At 41.1% G+C, this 26,377-nt stretch overlaps 1 protein-coding gene across 1 annotated transcript in view; it reads right to left on the reverse strand.

Moving 5' to 3' along the window:
* hydin (HYDIN axonemal central pair apparatus protein) overlaps positions 1 to 21,827 on the reverse strand; it is a 109,946-nt gene extending 88,119 nt beyond the window's left edge. The window contains exons 1-4 of the mRNA XM_033035971.1: positions 21,714 to 21,827; positions 15,134 to 15,291; positions 12,578 to 12,703; positions 2,768 to 2,887 (exon numbers count right to left, since the gene is read on the reverse strand). Of these exons, the coding sequence (XP_032891862.1) occupies positions 2,768 to 2,887; positions 12,578 to 12,703; positions 15,134 to 15,265 (378 nt within the window). The 5' untranslated portion in view covers positions 15,266 to 15,291; positions 21,714 to 21,827. The remainder of the gene's footprint in view (positions 1 to 2,767; positions 2,888 to 12,577; positions 12,704 to 15,133; positions 15,292 to 21,713) is intronic.
* Positions 21,828 to 26,377: the final 4,550 nt, after the last annotated feature.

Here is a 26,377-nt window from a genome sequence, read left to right on the forward strand (position 1 = left end):
CCTAACACTATTTCCTGACTAATATGGATTCCCATCAGTTCCTCCCTCCCACTAGATCCTCAGCACCCTAGTATTTCTGGGGATTGTTTGCATCTTCCTTAGTGAAGACAAAACCAAAGCACTCGTTTAACTGGTCTGCCGTTTCCTTTAAATCATATGCACCATTAACAGAAACTACTGAATGTTCTTAAGAAAGCCTCAACATTTCAATCTTGCTCTTATACACTAGTCCCCTCAAAATAAATGCTTGCATTGCATTTGCTTTTCTTACCGCCGACTCATCCTGCAAATTTACATAAGATAGACACAAAAAGCTGGAGTAACTCTCGACTCTCGACCCGAAACGTCACCCATTCCTTCTCTCCAGAGAAACTGCCTGTCCCGCTGAGTTACTCCAGTTTTTTGTATCTATCTTTGGTTTAAGCCAGCATCTGCAGTTCCTTCCTGCACATTTCGTCTGCAAATTTATCTTTTGGGAATACTGCACCAACACTCTCAAGTCCCTTTGCACCTCCGATTTCTGAATCCTCTCCCCACATAGAAAAGAATCTACGCCTTCATTCCTTCTGCCAAAGTTCATGACTGTACCGATTGCTACATTGTGTTCCATTTAATAATACATTCGCAACTAAAATTTAATTCTAAGAGCCTCTTCAATGCCTCAAAAATCTCTACAAATTAGTGGAAAAATACAGTCAGATTTTTGAGGATGGCTAGGAATGTCCTTTTAATGAACCACAAAAAAACACAAAAAATCAATATGCTATAATTTGGGGGGGGTTTATAATTCCGTTATCTGTGCATTATTTTTCATTACTTTGGATGAATTGCACTGAGAAAGTGGGCAGAACTTCCAGTCCTAAATGTTTAGGAAATTTTATCACTGTGTTCAAAAGCATTTTCAGGCCATCTTCAGGCCATAATTCATCCAGTATAATTCTGGAATAGTTTAATTCACTCCAAATATCGAATGCAGAATACCTTTGGAAAGTTTTCCAAGTTTTCCAAACATCAGCAATAATCAGCAGTGGAAGAAGACACCAAACTACTGCTTTCATCCTATCCACAGCAAACATCTGTACTGTAGCTGCAAATGTTCTTTACTGCAAGTTTATCAGCAGCCTTAGCAAAACTTCCCTATTTGAAATGCAATACTTAGCCAATACAGTAGCTGTCATTAGGCTTAGTGCTACCAGAAAGTCTTTGCTGAAGGTTTCTATTTACCTGAAATAATCCACAGCTGATGGACATGATTTTCAAGTAAAGCTGAACTGGAATTACTTTTAACAGAATGCAGCTGATAGAACAGAGAATGAGATTGCTCACTAGTCCCAAGAGATTAGATACTCAATTGATAAAAATTTGATTCAATTTATGAATACTCAATTCATAAAAACCTTTGATTCTTACTAAATCCGCTCTGATGTTGTCAAAAGTTGTCATGGAGATTTGAAAACAAAATAAATCACAATAGCAATTATCCCTTTAAGATATGATAGATAGCAACACCTTGGTCAAAATTCCTTCAGCACATACTTCTTCAGAATAATGATCCTTTCTACCTCTCTCCGATCTATTGGTTTTAGCTCAGTCAATTCTGAGTCATATCATCAAGGATTTAAACTATATCCAAAAAGGCCACAAATTGTTGGAGTAACTCAGCAGGTCAAGCAGCTTCTCTGGAGAACGTGGATAGGTGAGGTTTGGTGGCGTGATCCTCCTTCAGACTCTACATCGAAGCTTCTGAAGCACAATATTAAGGTTGATCATTCAGTACTATACAACCACAGTAAATGGGCCTTTTAGGAAAGGTCAGAGAGGTCTCATAATTTTCTGAAGTTAGTGCACTTTAAAAAATACTTTACTCACTAAGAACTTCATTGAGACATCCAGAAGTCAGGAAAAGAACTGTATACATATAAAATATTTCTTTCTTTATCTTCCCTAAACCTTGCAGTCCAAAACCTCAACTCCAAAGTTTTATTTATTTATTTATTTATTTATTAGTTATTTATTAGTTATTTATTTCGGACAGAATAAAAGAATAAAAAGCAAATGTGAAAGCATACAAAAAACAAAACACAAATATTTATAAAGTGTCATAAACAATATCTATAAATAAATGAAATATGTGTCCGAAAAGGAGCAGGAAGAAGCCAAAGCTTATTAATTCCCACCCCTTATTCAACTGCTTGTAATTATCTCATACAAATTTAGCAGCTATATGTACACCATATGTACACCAGCCACTATATGTACACCAAATTATTTACATTTGAACACTAATCAAATATTCACAAAGCCATACAAAAAAGAAAAAAAGAAAAAACCCGCAAATACTATACAGTATCTTAGTCATATTTACAACCCATCACTCTATAATCACCCTTCCCAATACAATCAGTATAACAAATATCACAATCACCTATCCTCATCCCAATATCCTTTTAAACAAGTGTTTTTGTATATCTTTTTAAACTGAATTATGCTTGTGCTAAGTTTTATCTCCTGTTCCAGACCATTCCACAAATTCACACCACAGATTGCTATGCACATACTTTTAAGAGTTGTTCTGACATTGAGTTTTTTTAAATTATGTTCCCCTCTCAAATTATACCCACCCTGTCTTTCCATAAACAGTTTTTGTATATTTCTTGGAAGTAAATTATTTCTTGCTTTGTACATGATTTGCGCAGTTAAATTCATCATCAAGCAGATGGATAGAACTTTACATATAACTTCTTTGATTCGCCCAACGTTTACCTACCTGGTCATAGTTTCGGAGATTCAGTGGTACCTCATAAACTTCACAGGGTTTATAGTTCTGAAAGAAAATTTCTGAAGGGAATGGCTGGAACAATGGCTGGTCAGCATCAATGGAGGAATACTAAAAGAAAAACAATGAATGAAAGGAATAAGTCATACTTTCTAAACTTCTTAAACTCAAAATAGGATTACAGGGGTTTTCCATTCAGTTTTCAATTAAAAAGGATTAACATAATGAGACAAGCCCACACCTAAATATTGTAAATCCCTCTTATGATGCTGGATTTTAGTAAAAGGATTATGAGTAAAATATAAAGGCCTTAAAAAAGATAAGGAAATAAACGTTATTTTCCCAGCTTAAAAATACAGAGGCAGGTATGGGCCAGGTTGGTCACATTTTCTCACAGTTCTTTTTTTGTTGTTGCAAAATAACATACTGTACATTAAGATCAAAAGCAGATAATTTTATCTTAAGAATAAAATGACTTAATCGTAGAAAGAATTTAAAGCACATTAAGAAAAAATGTGCTTAGAATTTCACATGCAATGCTTTTACTGTGTCAAAATATCATAGAACTCATAAAGCGATACACCAGTCTTACAGGCCCTTCAGCCCAACAAATCCATGCTGACTACCTACCACCCATTTTAAGTCATATCAAGTTTATTGTCATATGTGTAAGCACGGTGAGGTACAGATACAATGAAAAATTTGCTTACAGGAAGAATTTGCTTACAATTTGCATCACAATCATGTAGGCACAGACAATGCACGAAAATATAAATTATACATAAATCACACATCAATTCTGCAAAACAAATAGTCATAGTCATACAGTGTGGAAGCAGGCCCTTCACCCCAACTTGTCAATGTTGACCAACATGCCTCAGCTACATGAGAACTATCCGCCTGCATTTAGCCCATATCTCTCTAAATCAACCTTATGAACCTGTCTAAATGCTTCTTAAATGTTGTGATAGTACCCGCCTCAACTTCCTCCTCTGGCAGCTCAATCCATATAGCTACCACACAAGGATGCGTTCTCAGCCCCTTCTTTAATCTTTGTACATCCACGACTGTGCAGCCATGTACAATTCAAATTCAATTTACAAATTCACGACGACACCATCATCGTGGGACAGATATCAAATAATGATGAAACATAGCACATGAAAGGAGATCATGAACCTCGTGACCTGGTGTCGAGATAACAATCTTTCTCTCAATGTCAGCAAGGCAAAGGAGATAATATTCGACTTCAAGAAGCCAAGTGGTACGCATATCCCGGTTTGCATTAAAGGTGCCGAAGTAGAGAAGGTTGAAATCTTCAAATTCCAAGGAGTAAATAATACCAACAACTTCTCCTGGACCACCCATATTGAAGCAATGGCCAAGAAAGCACACCAACACCTCTACTTCTTTAGAAGGGTTCAGCATGTCCCAACAAACTCTCACCAACTTTTACAGATGTCCCGTAGAAAACAATTTATCAGGATGCATCACAGTATGGTTTGGGAACAGCTCCATCCAAACCCAGAAGAAGTAGCAGAGAACTGTGCAGACAATCACACAAACCAACCTCCCTTCCATTGACCCTGTCTACACTTCACAATACCTTAGCAAATCCACAAGCATAATCATGGACCAGTCTAGCCCCGGTCACTCCCTCTTCTCCCCTCTCCAATCAGGCAAGAGGTACATAAGTGTGAAAACGCATACCTCCATATTCAGGAACAGTTTCTTCCCAGCTATTATCAGGTAACTGAACCATCCTACCACAACTAGAGAGCAGTCCTGAACTACTATCTACCTCATTGGATTCCCTCAGACTATTTTTGATCAGACTTTACTGCCTTTATCTTGCAGTAAACAGTATTCACGTTATTCCCTTTAACATGTATATATACACTGTGAGTGGCTTGATTGTAATCACGTAATGTATTTTTGCTGACTGGTTAGCAAGCAACAAAAGCTTTTAACTGTACCTCGGTACACCTGACAATAAACTAAACCCAAACTCAAACTCATGTTTTATTTGTTAGGGATAATTAAAAATACTTCATTGCAAGATGGTAAAGAAGAAATGAATTCACCTTTCCGTTCACCTTTTCACCATTTCTAAAAGGTGCATAGTTACTTGAAAGTGGTGTTACAGGTGGATAGGGTGGTTAAGAAGCCTGACAGCACTTTGGCCTTCATCAGTCAGAGTATTGAGCATAGAAGTTGGGAGGTCATGTTACAATTATATAAGTTATTGGTGAGGCCACATTTGGATTATTGTGTTAGTTTTGGTCATCATGTTATAGGAAAGATGTTGTCAAGCTTGAAAGGGTTCACAGAGGATTTACCAGGAAGTTGCCAAGATTCGAGGGACTGAGCTATAGTCAGTCACTGTAACCCATTTGTTACCTCGAGGAGTGATCAAGAAACAATGGTGAAAGAAAAGCAAAAGGTTATTGATTAAGATTTTGATTCAGCAAAATATGGAGCAAGCCACTTAAATTTGACTGATGCCATGAGAAGTCATGCTGTCAGTCAACTGGGAATTAGTAACAAAGGAATGACAGAGACAAATATTTTGTATGCTTCATAGAATATCAGGATCATTGAAATTTATAGCACAGAAGGTGGCCACTTAGTCCATGCTGCCAAAATTGGACTTTCCACTGATCAAATATATAGGCTCCTGGTCCACAGCCTTGAAGGGTACAGTTTATCAAGTGACCATTCTTGTACTTCTATTAGCCATTCTCTCCATACAATCAGAATTCTCCATCCCTCTCATGTCTCCTCTACACTCCCAAGTGCTATTTGAGGTGGTGTTGTGACCAGATTGAGCAGCGTATTCTGTGACCGAACAAGTACCTTACTTGATGCAGTTGTACCAAGACCTCCATATTCATGTACTTAGCTGATCAGGAACCATTGATGAAGTGAGAAACAGAATTCACATTCCCGGTATTTTATGCTTAGAAATAAAGGCAAGTATCCTGCATATCCTCTTAACCTTTTTTACCTAATCCAGCCACCTTCAGATATATGTGGGGACATGCATTCCAAGAATTGCTCTACACTTCTTGGTATAACACTATTTATCACTTGCCTTGCTTGATTTCCCTAAATTATCCCACCACGTCCCAGATCAAAATCCATTTGTCAATTTTATGTATTCCTAACCCACCTCATGTTTCATCACTGAAGCTCAGAACTTCCTTCCACACTATCAAACACACTACCAGTGTGTTACTCTTTGCTCTCTTCCACAGAGTGAATTTTTAATCCAACTTTCTACATTTCCTTATATCCCAAGGACTTTTACATCAATCTGCACGGATAGCAGTAAAAGGATTAGTCTAAGTCAGCATGTATTTTTGTTGGGGAAATCCTTCTTGACTAATCTTCTGGAATTTTTTGAGGATGTGACAAGTAAAATAGATGAAGGAGAGCTAGTTAATGTAGTGCATCTGGACTTTCAGAAAGCCTTTGATAAAGTCCCACACAGGAGATTAGGGGGCAAAATTAGAGCACATGGTATCGGGGGTAGGGTATTGACATGGATAGAGAATTGGTTGGCAGACAGGAAACAAAGAGTAGGAATAAACGTGTCCATATCAGAATGGCAGGCAGTGGCGAGTGGAGTGCCGCAAGGCTCGGTGCTGGGACCGCAACTATTTACAATATATATTAATGATTTAGATGATGGGATTAAAAGTAACACTACCAAATTTGCACATGACCCAAAGCTGGGTGGCAGTGTGAACTGCGAAGAAGATGCTAGGAGGTTGCAGGGTGACTTGGACAGGTTGAGTGAGTGGGCAGATGCATGGCAGATGCAGTATAATGTAGATAAATGTGAGGTTATCCACTTTGGTGGCAAAAACAAGGAGGCAGATTATTATCTCAATGGTGTCAAATTAGGAAAAAGGGAAGTGCAACGAGACCTGGGTGTTCTTGTACACCAGTCACAGAAAGTAAACATGCAGGTACAGCAGGCAGTGAAGACATCTAATGGCATGTTGGCCTTCATAACGAGAAGATTTGAGTATAGGAATAACGAGGACCTTCTGCAGTTGTACAGGGCTTTGGTGAGACCATATCTGGAGTATTGTGTGCAGTTTTGGTCTCCTAATCCAAGGAAGGACATCCTTGCTATTGAGGCAGTGCAGCCTAGGATCGCGAGGTTAATCCCCAGGATGGCGGGACTGTCATATGAGGGAAGATTGGAAAGACTGGGCTTGTATTCACTGGAATTTAGGAGGAAGAGAGGTTTTATAGAAAGGTATAAAATTATAAAAGGACTGGACAAGCTAGATGCAGGAAAAATGTTCCCAATGTTGGGGGAGTCCAGAACCAGGGGCCACAGTCTAAGAATAAAGGAGAGGCCATTGAAAACTGAATGAGAAAAAAACTTTTTCACCCAGAGAGTTGTTAATTTGTGGAATTCTCTGCCACAGATGGCAGGAGAGGCCAACTCAATGGATGCATTTAAAATATAGTTAGAGAGAGCTCTAAGGGTTAGCAGAATCAAGCGATATGGGGAGAAGGCAGACAAGGGTTACTGATTGTGGATGATTAGACATGATCACAATGAATGGCGGTGCAGGCTCGAATGGCCAAATGGCCTCCTCCTGCACCTATTTTCTATGTTTTCTATTTTCTATGTTGAAACCTTGACAAACACCTTGCTAAAATCAATGTGTATCAAATGCACAACCTGTGTTGACACTCCGTTTCCTCCTCAAATAATTCAATTAAGTTAGTCAGACATGACCTTCTCTTATCAAAATCAATGCTGAAGGTTCTTGATTAATATATATTCTCTAAATGCTGACCTGCCATCGCTCAGTATTCTTACAACATTTTCCTCAGCAAGAACATGCAGATGACTGGACTGAAGTAAGTCTGCCCCTTGTTGTTGAATGGTCTAGATCTAATTTTAAATATATTCGCCTTTCCCATGAAGGTTCCCACTGGATACATAGTAGGCTAGAAATTCTAACATTTAGTGCATCACTTTTGCGCTCACTGAAACTGTATATATTTATCTGGTTAGGATACAGTGTGGGTCACTCTTGGGAAGCATACATTTGGCAGTAGCTCATAAACAGCACCTGCTCTATTGCAGAAGACACTATAAGCATACCAAAACATGTAGGAAATAGGATAGCAAATGGAGGATGAGATGAATTTTAAATCATCAAAGCATCAATCTCCACTAGCTCACAGCTAAATCGCAGCATTATTTGACTACTTTTGAGAAACAATATAACCACTGATTGCAACTTTCCCCAATTTATTATTTTTGCAGCAGATGTTTAATCAATTCTGGATTTACTTCTTCATCATTATGTTCAAGATTTTTCCTTATGTCGGGAAAAGAACCCGTGTTGCCTAATTTGGTCGATATTCATTGCATATTTGTGTGGCTGAGGAACAGATATTTCTTCTATATTTCAATAGCATAAATCATTGCTGGACTTTATTAAGTAATTACATAATAATCCCCCCCAATTTTTTTATAATAGTCCACAGGCCCATTACTACTGTTTCTACTCAGGGAAACAGTCACTTTTCAACAAGTTAAGGTCTGATATTATTTTTTTTTAATTTATTCCTTCAGTCACTGATACTCTCTTACTAAAATTATATCATCATGTCAGCTAAACAAGAATAATAAACCAGTTGAATATATCTAAAAGACAAAAATCTGGCCATACAACAAATACCTGGCTGCACGAGGCATGTTTACCTTGACTTGTAGGGGAAAGCACTGCTGACCGAGCCAAGCAGGCCCAGTGCTGAAGCTGCAAAAATGCTAGTAAATTAACTGCTCTTAATAACTCAATTATGCATATCATTATTCATTAAGTTGAGCCAAGTCTAGAAAAATTGCATGATCAAACAAAAATCACATCTGTGAGCGGCCATTGGCAGCAGACATACACCAAGATCAAAAATGACATTTCAACATGAGAATTTATTTTGCAACCAAACTGCAACAGCTGTCTAGGGCCAAAGCAATCAGCTCAGTCCTATTTCCAGAGCGCCAGGTTTCTTGCTGTAACATATGAATATTGGACATTTGGAACAGTTTCTAACTTCAGTGTTGAGCCTATTAATTTTAAATATATATATATATTGCCCTTTTCATCTTTTTAAAGTTATTTGATTTTGTATTTAGTTTTCTGAGAGTCATTGTGTGATTTTTCATCTTCAATTAGAGTCATAGAGCATAGAAACAAGTCCTTCATCCCATCTTGCCCATGCCGAACTATCTATGCTAGTCCTTCATTTCCACATTTGGCCAATATCCCTCTTAATTCAATATTTTTATTCTCACCTTAAACCCATATCGTCTGGTTCTTGATTACGCTAATCTGAGTAAAAGACTCTCAGCACTCAATCTATCTATTCCCCTCATGATTTTATACCCCATCTGCAAGATCACCTCTCAGCCTCCTGCGCTCCAAGGAGTTAAGTCCTAGCCTGGCCAAACTCTCCCTACCCAACCTCTCCCTACAGCATAGGCTCTCAAGTCCTGACAACCTCCTGATAAATATCTGCACTCTTTCTTATAGCAGAATGACCAAAACCGAACATAATACTCCAAATGCAGCCTCAACAACATCTTGTACAATTGTAACATACCAACTCAACTCTATACTCAATGCCCTTTGCTGTCCAACTCCCTCATGTTCTAATCATGGCAGCTGGATGTGTGGCTGAGGAGTTGGTGCAGGGGGGCAAGGATTCTGATTTTTGGACCATTGGGAATTCTTTTGGAACAGAGGTGACATTTGCAAGAGGGACGGTTTGCAACTGAACTGGAGGGGTATCCAATATACAGGCAGACAGGTTTGCTGGTGATACTTGGGGAGATATAAACTAGATTTTCACGGAGAGGGGCTGGAAGTCTGTGAAAGCAAGGTTCGCAGATAGACAAAACAGGAGAACAGGAAGAGTAAGGAAGGACGGTTGCATTAACTGGCATCTATTTACATGAGAAATGACGAGTAATGTGGATAAACTCAGGGTGTGGATAGGTACATGCGACTGGAACGTTTTCGCTGTTACAGAACCTAGCTAGAGAAGGGAAGGACTAGCATCTTAACAATCCAGGATATGGATACAGCGGGCTAGATAGAGGTGGGGTTAAAAGAAGAGGGGGAGTTGCTTAAAGAGATGGCAACAGCTGTAAAGATGGCAGCGGCAGACGCAGGAAATGAATGGTGCCGGTATGTGGGGTGGGGTCGTACCTCCTGCCCTCAGAGGCGCTATGGGCGTTCCAAGATCAGCTGCGGGAGGAGCCATGGAGGCAGAACGGTGGCCGTTTGAGGCAAGGGACGGGTCGATGCGTCTGGAGCAAGGTGCCGATGGAGTGGGCAGCAGGAGGCCCTGCAGCAGCCTGGGGCTCAAATGGATCAGATATCGCCCCAAGAGGCTGAGCGCATGGATCAAACGCAGCCTGCAGTGGCACAAAGCAGCACCTCTATCTCGCCTGCAGTGGTGGAGAACATCCACACCATCACCTACCCATTTTAACTCCACCTCCCATTCCCATACTGATCTTTCTGTCTTGGCCTCCTCCATTACCTGAGTGAGGCCACACATACATTGGGGGACAGCATCTCACTGTGGGCAGCTTGCAATCTAACAGTATGAACATTGAACTTTCCAAGTTTAGGTGACTAACGTACAAACAACCTTTTTCTTTCTTTTTTCCCTTCCTCCCCTCTTCCTGGCTTACCCCTCCCCTTCCACCTGTATTCCTTCCCCTGGCTTCACAATTCATCCCTCTACAATGCTTATTTCTCATCTTTTGTCTTTTCATCTCTGTCCTTTCTCCATCCATCAGCCTATCAAAAATCCCCCTCATCTGTGTCCACTGATCACTGAGCAGGCTTTGTCAGGCAAACAAGTGTGAGGTGTTGTATTTTGGGAAGTCAAACGAGGGCAGGAGCCTCACAGTGAATGGCCGGGCCCTGGGGAGTGTTGCAGAGGGTTCCTGGAGCACAGGTGCACGGTTCCCTGCAAGTGGCATTACTGGTAGATAGGGTGGTTAAAAAAAAAGGCTTTTGGTACATTGACCTTTATCAGTCAGGGTATTGAGTTTTGAAGATGGATGGTTATGTTACAGTTGTACGAGATGCTGGTGAGATAGGCTTTTCCAGCCACAGCCTTCCTGCTCCAATGAGCCCATGCATGCCCGACTGTGGCTGCACATGCAACAACTAGAATTTCCAGCTTGCTACCCCCCAAAGATCTCTGGGTTACTTTCTTGATTCTCAACTTTGGGCCACGATCAAGATAAATTCAGGTACTTTGTGCAATTGAAATGCTATAATATTCATTGTAAACCATGAATAAAATAGTGAAACCAGATATTAATATCTTAAATCGATCAATTTCATGATATAATCCTATGATTCAGGACTATGAGGCCCTGTTTATTCTAACATGTACATAAGAAATGTTAAGTTTCTCATACTACATTTCTATTAAACCGTCAGCTCTTTTCAGTCAAGACACAAAATGTGTCCACATTGTGAAAGATAGGCACACCTCCTACTTTATGCATCCATTGCTCTCCTCTCGGAAGGGCTGACGGGCCGTGCGACCAGAAGGAAGGGCTCACTGGCTGCATGATCAGAAGGAAGTGCCATGGACTATTGAGAAAACCCGCCTGGCCCAGCTCTTCCCCCGTACTGAAGAACCGGAAATTAGGATGGTGGGAGCCGGCAACGGCGAACGCAAGAGCAAGGCCCAGTAAGAGGGGAAACCAATGCCTTGCCTTCCACGACCTCAAGGCAGGACACAAAGGCTAAAGGTGACCAGGTGAGGACAGGGTCAACGGTTCACTGGATAATCCGGACGGAGGAGACAGCTGGAGGCCCTGCAGCAACCTGGGTCTCGCCTGGATCGGGCGCCACTCAAGAAGATCGAGCACGTGGACTTTGAAAATGCGAAAACCTGGAGACTCTTGCATGCGGTCTCAGTGAATTATTTCTATACAGTTTGTACTAATTGGAGATTGTCCTTGAGTAAACTGATATTTTATTGAATGGTATGCAAAAAAAATTTCACTGTACGTGTATGTGTGATAATAAAGAACCATTCAAAAGCACTGCAACTAATTTGCATAATTGAACTTTTTCCTTTCTGGCTCACTTGGAAGTCCTCTTGCATTTGAGTTATGAGGTTTTGTGGGTCATGTTCCACCATCACAAGTTGAGCACAAATTTCTAGGCTGACATTCCATTCAAATAAGTACTGTACTATCCAAGCTGTCACTTTTCAGATAAAATGTAAAACAAGGCCCTTTCAATGTTCTCAGTCTAGTTTAAAATATCCCACTGCAACATTTCAAAGAGGAGGCATGTTATCTACTGTATTATTGCCATATTGATCCATCAATCAATATCACATAAACAGATAATATGGTAATCGCAATGCTATTTGTGATGGCCACATTACTTATATTTACAAATGCTCTTAGATTTCCTAAGTATTTCACTGTCTGTGGAAAACACTATGACCTTCCAAATGGAATACAAAAAGTACAAGGCTTTATTTATTTGGCGTCTGTTTCAAGGCACCACTACTTATTGAACTGTATGAATAAATCCAAGATAACCAGGCTTACCACAGGTGTGGGCAAAATATAATTTTATAATAAAATTAGCTATGTCATAGTACAAGGCTTTCACAATGAAAAACAGCAAACATAACATTATAAAGAAGATTCTATAAAATCCCATCTAATTTTGTTTATTTGCACCAAAAAAATGCGCTGAGAATAATGAACTGTACCTTCTGCAGTGTGGTTTCAGTCATATCGAGAAGTTCAACAATTGGAGGAAGATACATCTCATGAGTATCTGCTAACTTCTGTTTTGTGTCAAGGGACATCTCTCTCATGAATGCTGATGGAGTTAGCTGAAAGATAAAAATCCGAAAGTGTGCTTAGAAAGATAAGCTATTGGCAACATTACAGCTGTTACCCTGAGAATTCATCTTGTTTGTGACAAGTGAAGATCGATTGACGCTTAAAATTTGCCATGTGCAAGAAATCAATTTTAGACCCAAGTCAGAAAATAGACAACAGCTGGTTCTTCAAGAGCATCCCTACAGCTAAAAGAAAACATGGTGTTCTGATCTTGTGAAAACAAAATTACAAGGTCATAACCTTTCATTACTGAAAAGTTGGCGTCAGGTGCAAAATCTGAAAAAAAATTCTCAACGCAATTTTTTTTAACATAGTGCAAGGATTGTTCATCAAAATGTATGATATTTAATAATATAAAACATCGATGGTACCGAATAACGTAAGAACAAATGTTTATGTAGGATCCGAAGCAGGGAAACCTAGAAAGCCCATATTTCAACAGCTCAAATCTTCTTGCATCTTAATCTCAGCAGATATGTATCAAATTATCTCCACACTATCTTCAAGGATCCCTTATGGACAATTTAATTGCCTTTTGCACAATTAAAAATCTGCCAATTATTAATCTCTACAAACTTTTGAAATTGCAGATGCAATCTTGTACTGGTAGTTGAGTACATGCAAGGCATTTTTTAAAGTCAATACACTAGAAGAAAAATCAAATGAGTGTAAACAAAGGTTATTGTAACTCAGAGTGTCTCATTAACATAGGTAATTGAAGAGAATCTTCAATAAATCAAACTGCTGATTTTCCACAGACTACACATATACAAACAATGCTGGTTAATGCCTTGTTCAAACATTTGCTAACAAGGAACACATCGCTGCATAAAAACAATTAGGGAATAAACCTTACCAAGGGATGCAAAGAGCATATCAAAATTCTACTAAATTTTGGAATGATACACAATGATTAGGCACAATATAATAATATTGATTTAATGTGCAAACTCGAATATTGGGATTGCTGAAGCCAAGGGAGTGGGTGGGATGGAGATAGACTGTAGTCAGAAACAGTAAGACTGGTGGGAGAACTGGGAAGGGGGAGGGGATGGAGAGAGAGGGAAAGCAAGGGCTATTTGAAGTTAGAGAAGTCAATGTTCATACCACTGGGATGTAAGCTACCCAAACGAAATATGAGGTGCTGTTCCTCCAATTTGCGCTGGGCCTCACTTTGACAATGGGGGCCCAGGACAGAAAGGTCCAATTGGGAATGGGAGGGGGAGTTAAAGTGCTGAGCAACCAGTTAAGGTGGACTGAGCGGAGGTGATCAGCGAAACGATCGCCGAGCCGAGTAATATCGTAGACAGGGAAGAGGGCTATCAAGAAATACAGTAGGATCTTGATCAGCTGGCCAAGTGGGTGAGGAATAGCAAATGGAGTTTGTTCAGATAATTTGAAGTTGCATTTTTGAAAGCCAAACCATGCAGCACCTTCACAGGTCAACTAGGGTGTGTTGTAGACCAGAGGGATTGTGGAGTACAAGTATATAGTTCTGTGAAAGTAGTATCACAAGTAGATGTTGATGAAGAAGGCTTTTGCCATGCTGGCCTTCATCAATCAGGGAATTGAGTATAGAGGTTAGGACATACTGTATGTTAAAGTTGGTGAGGCTGCACCTTGAGTATTGTGTTCAGTTGTGGTCAATTCACTATATGAAATATGCTATTAAGCTGGAAAGAGTGCGGAGATTATTTACAAATCTGTCACTGGGATTCTATAGGGAGAAATCAGACAGGCTAGGACTTTATTCCTTCAAGAGCAGGAGACTGAGGGGTGATCTTATAGAAGTATAAAATCATGAGGGGAATAGATAGGATGAATGCATAGAGTCTTTCTCACAGGGTAGTGAATCAAAAACTAGAGGGCATAAATATAACATGAGAGGGGAAATATTTAATAGGAACACAAGGTACAACTTTTTCAACATATAGGGTGATGGGTATATGGAACAAGCTGACAGAGGAAGTAGTTGAGGCAGATACAATAACAATTTATCTCTGAAAGATAATTGGATGTGTACATGGATAGGAAGGGTTTATATGTATATGGGCCAAATGCGGTCAAATATGACTGGCTTTGATGGGGTTTCGTGTTTGGCACGGAGAGAATAACTCTATGACTTTGGGCAATTTCAAATAAAGTTTTCAAAGTTTGACAGCCCAGACAGCTGCCTCTGAAGAATTAGAAACAAATTGGTTGTGCTGTGTTGCAAAGATTGACACCAATGACACAGCAGAAACTAACTACTCTGCGGCCAACATCAGATCTCTCCTATGAATTTGCAATCCCCTTAATTCAAATGAACCTAGTAAGATAACAAAATGCATTGCCAAACTCATGAGCTGTAGCATGTCCAGAATTTTAATTCAGCACTGACACTTTTTTGACCTGGAAAAAGTTCTCATTTTTAGTCGTACCTTAAGATTTGTTGCCTTTTTAACAAGCTTTGGATTGACCAGTTCCACCGCCTTCCTTTTAAATCCATCCGACAACTTGAGAATGGTGCCATTCATGGCTTGATCAGTTGGTTCAACGCTGTCTGTAGCCATTTTGTATTCACTTCACAATTGTTTAACTGTAAGAGTATGAAAAAAGTTAGGCAGACTGCAGGTCAATGATCATACTGTACAAGAGCAAGAACCATTATGTGGTGTTTCCCTGCACACTATCAGAATCACAGATACATTTTGGCATCCTCTGATCTGGCTGCTTGCTGTTCATTTGTACTGCTATGTATTTCCCCTCCACCCCCCAAATGGAATCCAGTTGTGGTCAGAAATGTTTCATCAAGAATGCACAATAAATAGTTATAATTCTATCCATAATGCTATGAGCAATGAGTGCTCTGCAGATAATGTAGCATGGCTATTGAATGGATTTGCATCATAACCCAATGACTCGGGCTGCTGTAAACCTGCATGACTTCAAACAAAACAACGGAGTCCTATTCTCCATTTAAATTAACCCAATCCATCAGACCATTCATCAGATAAGACAGCTTTAAAGCATCTTTAAAGTCATAAATATTTACAGAAGGAAAGCACTGGGCCTACCTCTTTCTTAGATTAAAATTAATCTCTTTGAGTTACTTTGAAATTTTATCCTTTTAAACATTGCAATAGTTTCAATTTCAACCATTTCTCATCAAAATTTGATATTCCATCAACCTTGCCCATTATTTTTTTTAAATATATATTACCCATAATTAGCATTATATTAATGAAAGCAAAACATCTCAAGTCTTCAGATTTCTATTTCTCCGTAGTAGCATCATAAGTCTATGTGTACCCTCTATAACTCTGTACAGAATACAGCTTATTGATAAGATTTATATGCCTCACTATTCCTTATTTTATGTTGTATGTATTAAAACTAGTTTAATGTTACTATTGTGAAACTTAAGTGTTGCCATTAACATGCTGTGAAACTCAAGCCACTCAAAATTCCTGCAGCTCCTCAACAACACCAAGGTGGTCTCAGTCAGACTACAATTAATTGGATGTTATTTTGTTAAAGCCAAAATGTACACCTTTGCACTTACTGATGCAAAATTATTTGGTTTATTTGTCCAATTCTAGCATTATCTTTTTGCGGCTTCATTTGGATTTCTCAAGAATTCCCTTGGATTTCATTTAATTGGCTTTCACCTCATTCAGCTATATCATTTTGCCATATTAAATGACTATAAGAACAAAACCAGAGGATCTACATAGTATTAACAGAATGAAGATTCAGAACTATCAGTAAAGTCCTTCCTGTAAATATCTGGCGACTTCTGTCTAAATTAAGAGAATAGATTTTTTGATGGGTCAATTGGAATCAATAGGAAATAAGAATGGAAAAAGGACCTTTGGCCCACCAAGTCCGTGCTGACCAACAACTACCCATTTATACTAATCCTACATTAGTTCCACATTTTCAACAACCCCAGAATCTACCATCCATCTGCACAAAGAACAATTTACAGAGGTTAATTAACCTACCAACCCATACCTATTTGGGATGTAGAGGAAACCCCAAAGAAACCAAGTTGCAAGAAGAACATGCAAACTCCACACAGGCAACAACCTCAGATCAGGATTGAATCTGGATCCCAGGCACTGTGAGGTAGTGACATTCCTAGCTCTGCCACTATGCTGCCCTCAATTAACAACCTCAGGAAAACACCTATCTTTCCGCTCCCCCCACCCAATTCCCATCCCCTCCTCTACTTCCTCCATCTGCTGATGATTCACCCTTCCAGGCTCCCACTTTTCTTCCACACCCTTAATAATAATAATGATGGATGGGATTTATATAGCGCCTTTCTAGAATACACAAGGCGCTTTACATCGCATTATTCATACACTCCTCAGTCACACTCGGTGGTGGTGAGCTACTTCTGTAGCCACAGCTGCCCTGGGGCAGACTGACGGAAGCGTGGCTGCTAATCTGCGCCTACGGCCCCTCCGACCACCACCAATCACTCACACACATTCACACACAGGCAAAGGTGGGTGAAGTGTCTTGCCCAAGGACACAACGACAGTATGCACTCCAAGCGGGATTCAAACCGGCTACCTTCCGGTCGCCAGCCAAACACTTAGCCCATTGCCCACTTCTACCCACCAGACTTCCCTCTGTTTCTACACTGCTCTCTCTAACTTCCTGCTGAACAGATTTCACCATTTGCATCTCTTTGTTTACTCCACTTAAAACTTCCAGCCTTAGTTACTATCTTCACCCTTCTCCCTTTCCAAAGAGTTTGAGGGGGAACGTGATGTGATAGAAGTATACAAAATTATGATGGAATAGATGGAAAAGATGGAATATTGGGAAAGTTTTTCCTACAACAGAATGTCATAAACTATATATATATATGACATACTGTATATGTAGGGTAAGAAGTAGAGCTTTACAAGGAATCGAAGGAGGATTTTTTTCACCCAGAGGATGGTTGGAATCTGAAACACACTGCCTGGTTGGGTAGTGGAAGTGGGTGCTGTTACAAATTTTAAAAAGTATCGAGACGAGCACTGAATTGCCAATGCATCGAAGTTTACAGACCAAGTATTGGCCGATGGGATAAGTGAAGATTGATGGTCTTGAGCCAAAACACACTTTTCTGTTCTCTGACTATGAGTATGATGATGGACGCAGGGTTGGAGATTTAATTTCCATCATCAATGATAGTAGTAGCATTACCAATAATGGAGTTGATAGTGTCACAAGGAACTTAGTTATCTGACCAAATCAGCAGCAGGTGGTGGACATCTAACACATGTGATAACTGTGTCCTCACATTCTCCGTGCCAGCAGTGTAATGGAGAATACATTGTATTTAAAGCATGTACATCAATTCAAAACTAGTCAATCATGAGTTGAAGGCAACCATTGAAAACAACAGAATTACATTTCACCAAATGATCAAAAATGGTGTATTAAGTACACGCGATGAGAACAAAAAAGGCATAACTGATGAGTAACAGGTGTACTTAAAGATGAAGACACGAGGAACTGTAGATGCTATTTTACAAAAAAATAAACAAAGTGCTGAAAGAACATAAAAATTTGATGCCAATCTGGTGAAGCGACACAGGATTAAATGCATGCTAAGCACCCAAGGCAGTATGCAATGGGCAGAATAAGTGAAGCCACAATCAAATGGCTCGATCAGAATTCTGCAAATGTATCACATAGGTTTTTGGTGGAGAATTAAACTGTTAACAGGAGAAAACTCTGTGATCAACTTATGTCATCAATAAAAGTTCAATCCAGAATGTGAGTGTCAAAAACAAGGCCAGAGCTTTTGCAAATTTCAGCCAAAATTGCTGAGTGGATGATTAATTTCAGCCTTCTTCTGAGGTCACAAAGTCTTCAGTCAATTCAATTCACTTTCTGCTATATCAGGAAATGCCTGAGAAAACTGAATACACCAAAGGTTATGGGAGTTGATGACATCCTGGCTGTAGCGCTGATAAATTGTGCCCTAGAACTCATTACAGCCTTTGCCCAATCGTGAATAAAAATTGCTAAATTCCAGAAGTAAAATTATAACAACTGTCCTTCACGCAACAGAGCATTTCACAAGGTCCCTCAAGCCCCCTGGTAAACCTATAGCCAATAACAATTATGAAGAAACTATTGCATTGGCTGGTTGTACCTAATGTATAGAACAGCAGTTGTGTTTAATGGAGACTTCAGAACAATTAAATAGCCCTGAGGCTGGTGTAATTGCAGCAAGTCATGGACACCAATCAGACATGGCTAGACACAAAATGCTGGAGTAACTCAGCTGGACAGACAGCATCTTTAGAGGCAAGGAATGGGTGACGTCACTCCAGCATTTTACACGTATCTTCAGTGTAAACCAGCATCTACAGTTCCTTCCTACACAATCAGACATGGCTAGTCAGAACCACCTCCCTTTATATTCTAAGACATTACTGAGTCTCTTAGGATCAACATTCTAGGATCCACCTTCAACCAGCCCTTTAGTGCACCAACCAAATAAAATATTTTAGTTGAGGGAAGGTCTGAGTCAGGCTATCCTGCAGTGCATAAATCACTTATCAAGTTAGAGTCAAAGAGCTATACAGCATGGAAGCAAGCTTTTTGCCCCACCTTCTGCATGCTAGCCAAGTTGGGATCTTTCTGGGCTAGTCCCATTTACCTGCATTTGGCAAATAGCCCACTTCCCCTTCTAATCAATACATCTGTACAAATATCCTTAAAAAGTCATAATTGTATCCACATCTATAGCTCCCTCAGGTAGCTCATTCCACGTCTGGACTAACCTCTTAAATCTCCCTCTCACAGCATAGGTCAATGCTCTCTTGCTTTACAATCTTCTACCCTGGGAAAGAGACTGCAAGCATTCATTTTATACATGCCCCTCATGATATTGTACACCTCAATAAGGGCATTCCCAGCAAAACTAACCTATCCCTCAAAATTCAAGCCCACAAGTCCAGGAAACATCCTGGTGAATTTAATCTGCGCCCTTTCCAACATTACGGCATTCTTCTTATAGCCGGGCAACTACAACTGCATACAGCCCTCCAGGTAGGGTCCTATCAATGGCTTGTACAGTTACATCATGGTGTCCCAACTTTCGTACTCAATACCTTAAGAATGAAGGCAAGCATGCCAAACAACTTCTTCACTGCACTTTCCATTTGACTCACCACTTTCAGAGAACCAACCTGTATCCTGTAACACTATCCAGGGCTCTACCATTTACTATGAGATCAAAAACTTGTGAAGAATATAACCCACGTGTTTCGATGAGTGGAGGTCTCCCCAGATCAAAACTGCAGAAGTGTCTAGGGTGATTTCACGAAAGGTCACTGGATCATAGATCCTCACCCACGTGGACGCAAAATTTAACTGGGGTACAAACATCACTTCCGGTACATGTTATTGATGCTGGAAACGCGTACTTTCACACCCGTTAAAAACCGCGAAAACGGTCCGTTTTTGAGCTGTAAATAACTGTGCCAGTCGGGGTGACCGTGAGGCACAGTTATCTTACTTTAGAGTCCAGAAGATAAAGAAAAACGAAGGTAAAGACAAGGGGGAGCTGAAGGGGCAACAACAGCAGAAGTGGTTAGCAAACATTGGCCGTGGAGATATAAAGATAGAAAATATCGGGAATTATCGCGTTTGCTTACTGAATTTCATCAAAAGTAAGGCATTATGTTTTATCTTTATTAATTTGTTATATAAAAAGTTTTAAAAGTGAAAAATCCATCATTAAAATTGCAAATGGGCACAATGGGCTAAGTGTTCGGCTGGCAACCGGAAGGTAGCTGGTTCGAATCCCGCTTGGAGTGCATACTGTCGTTGTGTCCTTGGGCAAGACACTTCACCCACCTTTGCCTGTGTGTGTGGATGTAATTATGTGAAGCACTTTGGGGTCAATGCAAGTTGACTAAAAATGTGCTATATAAATAAAGACATTTAATTTTAATTTAAAATGGTTCTCAGATGGGTTTTAACATGCAAAAAGAAAATGCTTCTGAAGCTACATTTACCATTTAAATATTCGTAAACCATAAATGCGTTTTGAAATGAATTTTACTCAGATACAAGCTAAGGAATGGGATAATTGTCAGCTGTTAATTGGACAAAATCAGGACATTTTATTATTATTATCCAGAGTTGGAAATACAGGTCCACCAACAATTTTCTGGCACCCTTGGTTCCAGAGCTTTGCTACCTTCCCTGCATTTTGTAACTCATACATTCTTCTGTCTATGTTCTCGCTCTCTAACTACTCCCATTGATATATTGGCAAGTTCATCTTGTTTACATCTTATCCCCATGGTCACCCACTGCCCTATCAGAGACATCCCCCTCCACCCTCCCTACACTTTAATTCGTTCCTTTTTTTTGTCTCCTTTCCAGTTCTGACAAAGGGCCTTAATCATTCCTTCTGATACTAGTTGTGTATCTACGTTATATCATTACGTTGTGACATTTACCAATAAATTACCCCTTTTGCCCACCCCATAATAAAGTGATTCTTACATCCTGCATTATTTTAATCAATCCTTGAGCAAAAAACTAACAACTGGAGGAAATCTGGAAGAAAATGAACAGATGACGCTTCATCTTATGCTAAGAACTTATTTTCTTAAGTCTGAAGAATAGTCCCAAACCGAAATACCGCCTTGTCCATTTCACTCCACAGATGCAGTCTGACCTTCCGAGTTCCTCTAACAGTTTGATTTTTTTGCTCACGATTCCAGCATCTGCAGCCTTCAGTGTCTCCATATGTGCCCCTTGTATTATTTACATCGCGCAACATTCCCGGAAAGGGTACAGTCTTTCACCGTGAAGTTTCTTCTCCGACAATGATACTTTTCCCAGACACCCAGTACAAAAAAAAAACAAATAAAAAGTTTCAAAAGTGAAAAGAGAATGAGGCGTACGTAATTAGATCCGGGGGGGGGGGGGAGTAAACAATGGCGGCCGGACCCAGCACCACAACTACCTAACCCCGAGTACACTTACACCATCGGGAGATGATGCGGACTCGGGGAGGAAGCCGCTCCGGCGGCACGGCCCTTTTCCACCGGCTACCCTTGCTCGCCGCGTCGCCTCTTGCCCCTAGTCTCCGGCATCTGCTGCTGTGTTTCTCGTCACCATGGCAACGTCGCCCAGCCGCTGTTGGCCGACGGGATTCCTCCCCGGCCCTCACCATGGCAACAGAGCTGGGCTCGGGGATAACGGGAGCCGTCGACCCAGGACCCGCTTCTCGCCGTTTCCACTCGAGTTTCCACTCTTTATCAACGAGTTCCGCACGGGTGCAGTAGGCAGTCCCGATGCAGTTGTTGCAGCAGAAAAAAAACAGTTGAGGGATGATGCCTGTGTACATTTGAGTTAGCACCATGGACTAGGGTTGGTATACGTGTGGAGTACTCTGTTGGTACTTGTGTGGAGTTTGAATGTAGAGATCAAAAATAAGAAAATAGAGCTCAAAATAAGTAAAATGACATCACTCTGATGGGATTATACTATTGGCGTCCTAACTGCCAGCAGGAGGTAGAGGAACAGATATAAACGGCAGATTACAGATTACAGAAAGATGTAAGAGCAAGTGTTGTCAGAGTGGGGCGATTTACCTTCCCCAGTATTGACTGGAACATGCTCAGTGCAAAATGGCAAATAATTTTTGTTTGGTAAGTCCTAAAATGTTTCTTGATACATAGCCCAACTGGAGGAGGTGCCATACTGGACCTTTTATTGGGAAACGTTCCTGGATAGGTGCCTGGTGTTTCAATAGATGAGTATTTTGGAAACAGTGATCACAGGTCCATACATTTTAAGATAATTATTATATACACGGATAATTCTGGTCCTTGGGGCAAAGTACTAAATTGGGGAAGGGCAAACAACAATTGGAGTGCAGAGAAGATTTACAAGGATGTTGCCAGGACTTGAGGGCTGTGCTAAAAGGAGAGGTTGGGCAGGCCTCTTTATTCTTTGGAGCGCAGGAGGGTGAGGGGTGATCTTATAGAGGAGTATAAGGTCACAAGGAGAATAAATAGGGTGAATGCACAGAGTCTTTTACCCAAAGCAAGGGAAACAAGATCTAGAGAACATAGGTTAAGGTGAGATGGGAAAGATTTAATAGGAACCTGAGGGGCAACTTTTTCACACAAGGAGTGGTGGGTACCTGGAATGAGCTGCCGGAGGAGATAGTTGAGGCAGATAATATAACAATTTTTAAAAGACATTTGGACAGGTACTTGGATAGGAATGATTTAAAGGGGAAGGTACACAAAAAGCTGGAGAAACTCAGCAGGTGCAGCAGCATCTATGGAGCAAAGGAAATAGGCAACGTTTCGGGCCGAAACCCTTCTTCAGACTGATCGGGGGTGGGGGGGGCGGGGACAAGAAAGGAAAAAGGAGGAGGAGCCCGAAGGCTGGGGGATGGGAGGAGACAGCAGGGGGACTGATGAAGGGGAGGATACAGCAAGGACTAACAAAATTGGGAGAATTCTATGTTCATGCCCCCAGGATGCAGACTCCCCAAGCGGAATATGAGGTGCTGTTCCTCCAATTTCCAGTGTTGCTCGCTGTGGCCATGGAGGAGACCTAGGACAGAGAGGTCGGAGACGGAGTGGGAGGGGGAGTTGAAGTGCTGAGCCACCGGGAGGTCAGCTTGGTTATTGCGGACCGAGCGGAGGTGTTCGGCGAAACAATCGCCCAACCTCCGCTTGGTCTCACCGATATAGATCTGCTGACATCTAAAGCAGCGGATGTAATAGATGAAGTTGGAGGAGATGCAGGTAAACCTTGAACGGAGTCGAGGGGGGAGGTAAAGGGACAAGTGTTGCACCTTGCGGTTGCAAGGGAAAGTGCCCGGGAGGGGGTGGTACGAGAGGGAAGGGAAGAATTGACAAGGGAGCTATGGAGGGAGCGGTCTTTGCGGAAGGCAGATATGGGGGGAGATGGGAAGATGTGGCGAGTGGTGGGGTCACGTTGGAGGTGGCGAAACTGCCGGAGAATTACTTGTTGTATGTGACGGCTGGTGGGGTGAAAGGTGAGGACTAGGGGGACTCTGCCCTTGTTGCGAGTGGGGGGATGGGGAGAGAGAGCAGTGTTGCGGGGTATGGAAGAGACCCTGGTGCGAGCCTCATCTATGGTGGAGGAAGGGAACCCCCGTTCCCTGAATAATGAGGACATTTCAGATGTCCTGGTGTGGAACGCCTCATCCGTGGAGCAGATATGGCGTAGACGGAGGAATTGGGAGTAGGGGATGGAGTCCTTACAGGAAGCAGGGTGGGAAGAAGTGTAGTCCAGATAGCCATGGGAGTCAGTGGGTTTATAGTGGATGTCGGTCAGAAGTCTATCACCTGCAATGGAGATAGTGAGGTCAAGGAATGGTAGGGAAGTGTCGGAAATGGTCCAGGTGTACTTGAGTGCCGGATGGAAGTTAGCGGTGAAGTGGATGAAGTCAGTCAGTTGTGTGCGGGTGCAGGAGGTGGCACCAAAGCAGTCATCGATGTAGCGGAGGTAGAGGTCGGGGATAGGGGCCTGGTATGTATTGAACAAGGATTGCTCGACGTAACCGACAAATAGGCAGGCATAGCTGGGGCCCATGCGTGTGCCCATAGCTACGCCTTGTATTTGGAGGAAATGGGAGGAGTCGAACGTGAAGTTATTGAGGGTAAGGACCAGCTCCGCTAGGCGGAGGAGGGTGTTAGTGGCTGGGTATAGGTTGCTTCTCTGGTCGAGGAAGAACCGGAGGGCTTTGAGACCATCCTGGTGGGGGATGGAGGTGTAGATTGACTGGACGTCCATGGTGAAGATGAGGGGGTGAGGGCCTAGAGAATGGAATGCGCGGAGACGACGGAGAGTGTCTGAGGTGTCTTGAACATAGGTAGGGAGGGATTTAACCAAGGGGGATAGGATGGAGTCAAGGTATTTGGAAATGAGTTCGGTGGGGCACGAACAGGCAGAGACAATGGGTCTTCCAGGACAGTCAGGTTTGTGGATTTGTGATTTAAAGGGTTGTGGGCCAAACGCAAGCTGATGGGACTAGTGCAGATGGGGCGTTTTGGTCGGCATAAGCAAGTTGGACTAAAAGGCCTGTTTCCATGTCTGTGTGACTCTATGAATCCAATAACCAGGTGCCAGGAAGAGCAAGTTGGGACCAGCTATTTGGGGGCAATTCCACTTCAGACATTTAAAGGCTAGATAAGGAAACTTTGGATGACAAGAGCGGTTGTAAATTTGGTCAAAAAGAAAAAGGAAGCTTATGTAAGGTTTACGAAAATGACATCAGACAGGGCCTTTGAAGAATGTAAAACAAGCAGGGAAGAACTCAAACAGGCAATTAGAAGGGCCAAAGGGGCCCATGAAATAAGAAAATCCCAAGGCTTTTTGTACATACATTAAGACCAAGGAGGTAACCAGGGAAAAGATGGACCACTTAAAGATAAAAATGGGAGTTTATGCTTGGAGTCAAATGATGTAGGTAAGATACTAAACAAGTACTTTGCATCAGTATTCGCCAAGGAGACCAGTGTAGGAAATATTAATATCCAAGGGGAGTATGAGATCAAGAAATATATGGTGTTGGGGCTCTTGAAGAGCATTAAGGTGTATAAATCTCCAGGGTCTGTTGGGGTATATCCCAGTTTATTGCGAGAGGCAAGAGAGGAAATTGCAGGAGCCTTGAAGAAGTTCTTTGTATCTTCTCCAGCCAAAGGTGGGGTCTCGGATGAATGAAGAGTAACTAAGAAGGGAATTGGAGATTTTAGACCCTCACATGTGTGGCAGCGTTCTTCAGGATAGGATTTACATTTGGAAGAGGATAGATAATTATAATCAGTCAGCATGACTTTGTCTGCAGCAGGTCCTGTCTAACTAACTTGATTGAGTTTTTTTGAAGAGGTGATCAATGAGGGTAGGGCAGTGCTTGTTGTTTGCATGGATTTTTGTAGGGCCTTTGATAAAGTCCCTCATGGTAGGCTGATCCAGAAGATTATGATACATTGTCATTTTGAGTTATATCTGGGGTTACACTTTGAAGACATAGGGTAGTGGTGGAAGGGAGTTATGCTGACTCTTCTGTGATTAATGGAGTTCCACAGGGTTCTATGCTACATTTTTCAAACTTGTAAACAAATTGTTACATGCATTATTTACAAAAAGCACTATTTTTAATTTCCCATCACTGACCTGCAATGCAGACACTCCACATATTACTGCTTAACCCGCTTGCTTCTGATTTCTTACCCCTACCCCACCTCACTTTACACCATTCATGATCACCTATTTATTGCACACTTGCATGCGTTATGTAATTTCTAGACCTGTCCTCAATAATAATATCAATATATTTTTTTAAATCTAAGTATAAAGGTAATTAGTTCAATACGCATATTTCTGCACAATCAAAGATTGTGATCCACTGATGAAGAAGAAAGGTAATTAAATATATTATTATTATTCCTTAGCTGCTTCTGTTTCGCTTTATTTTTAACATTGGTAGCAATATAACTCGGTGAAGGGGAGTTGCCACTTCTCATCGTATCACATACTATGTGGGAAATGTATTCCAAACTGTAATAGTTAGGAAGATGCAGAAAGTTAGAGGAGGATGCCATTCATCCCAGATTCCCTTGTGTTCCTTTGGATCAAAGCTGTTCTGTTCCACAGCTATG

This window comes from Amblyraja radiata, chromosome 17 (assembly GCF_010909765.2).
Source record: "Amblyraja radiata isolate CabotCenter1 chromosome 17, sAmbRad1.1.pri, whole genome shotgun sequence".
In the NCBI taxonomy this organism is placed as follows: Eukaryota; Metazoa; Chordata; class Chondrichthyes; order Rajiformes; family Rajidae; genus Amblyraja; species Amblyraja radiata.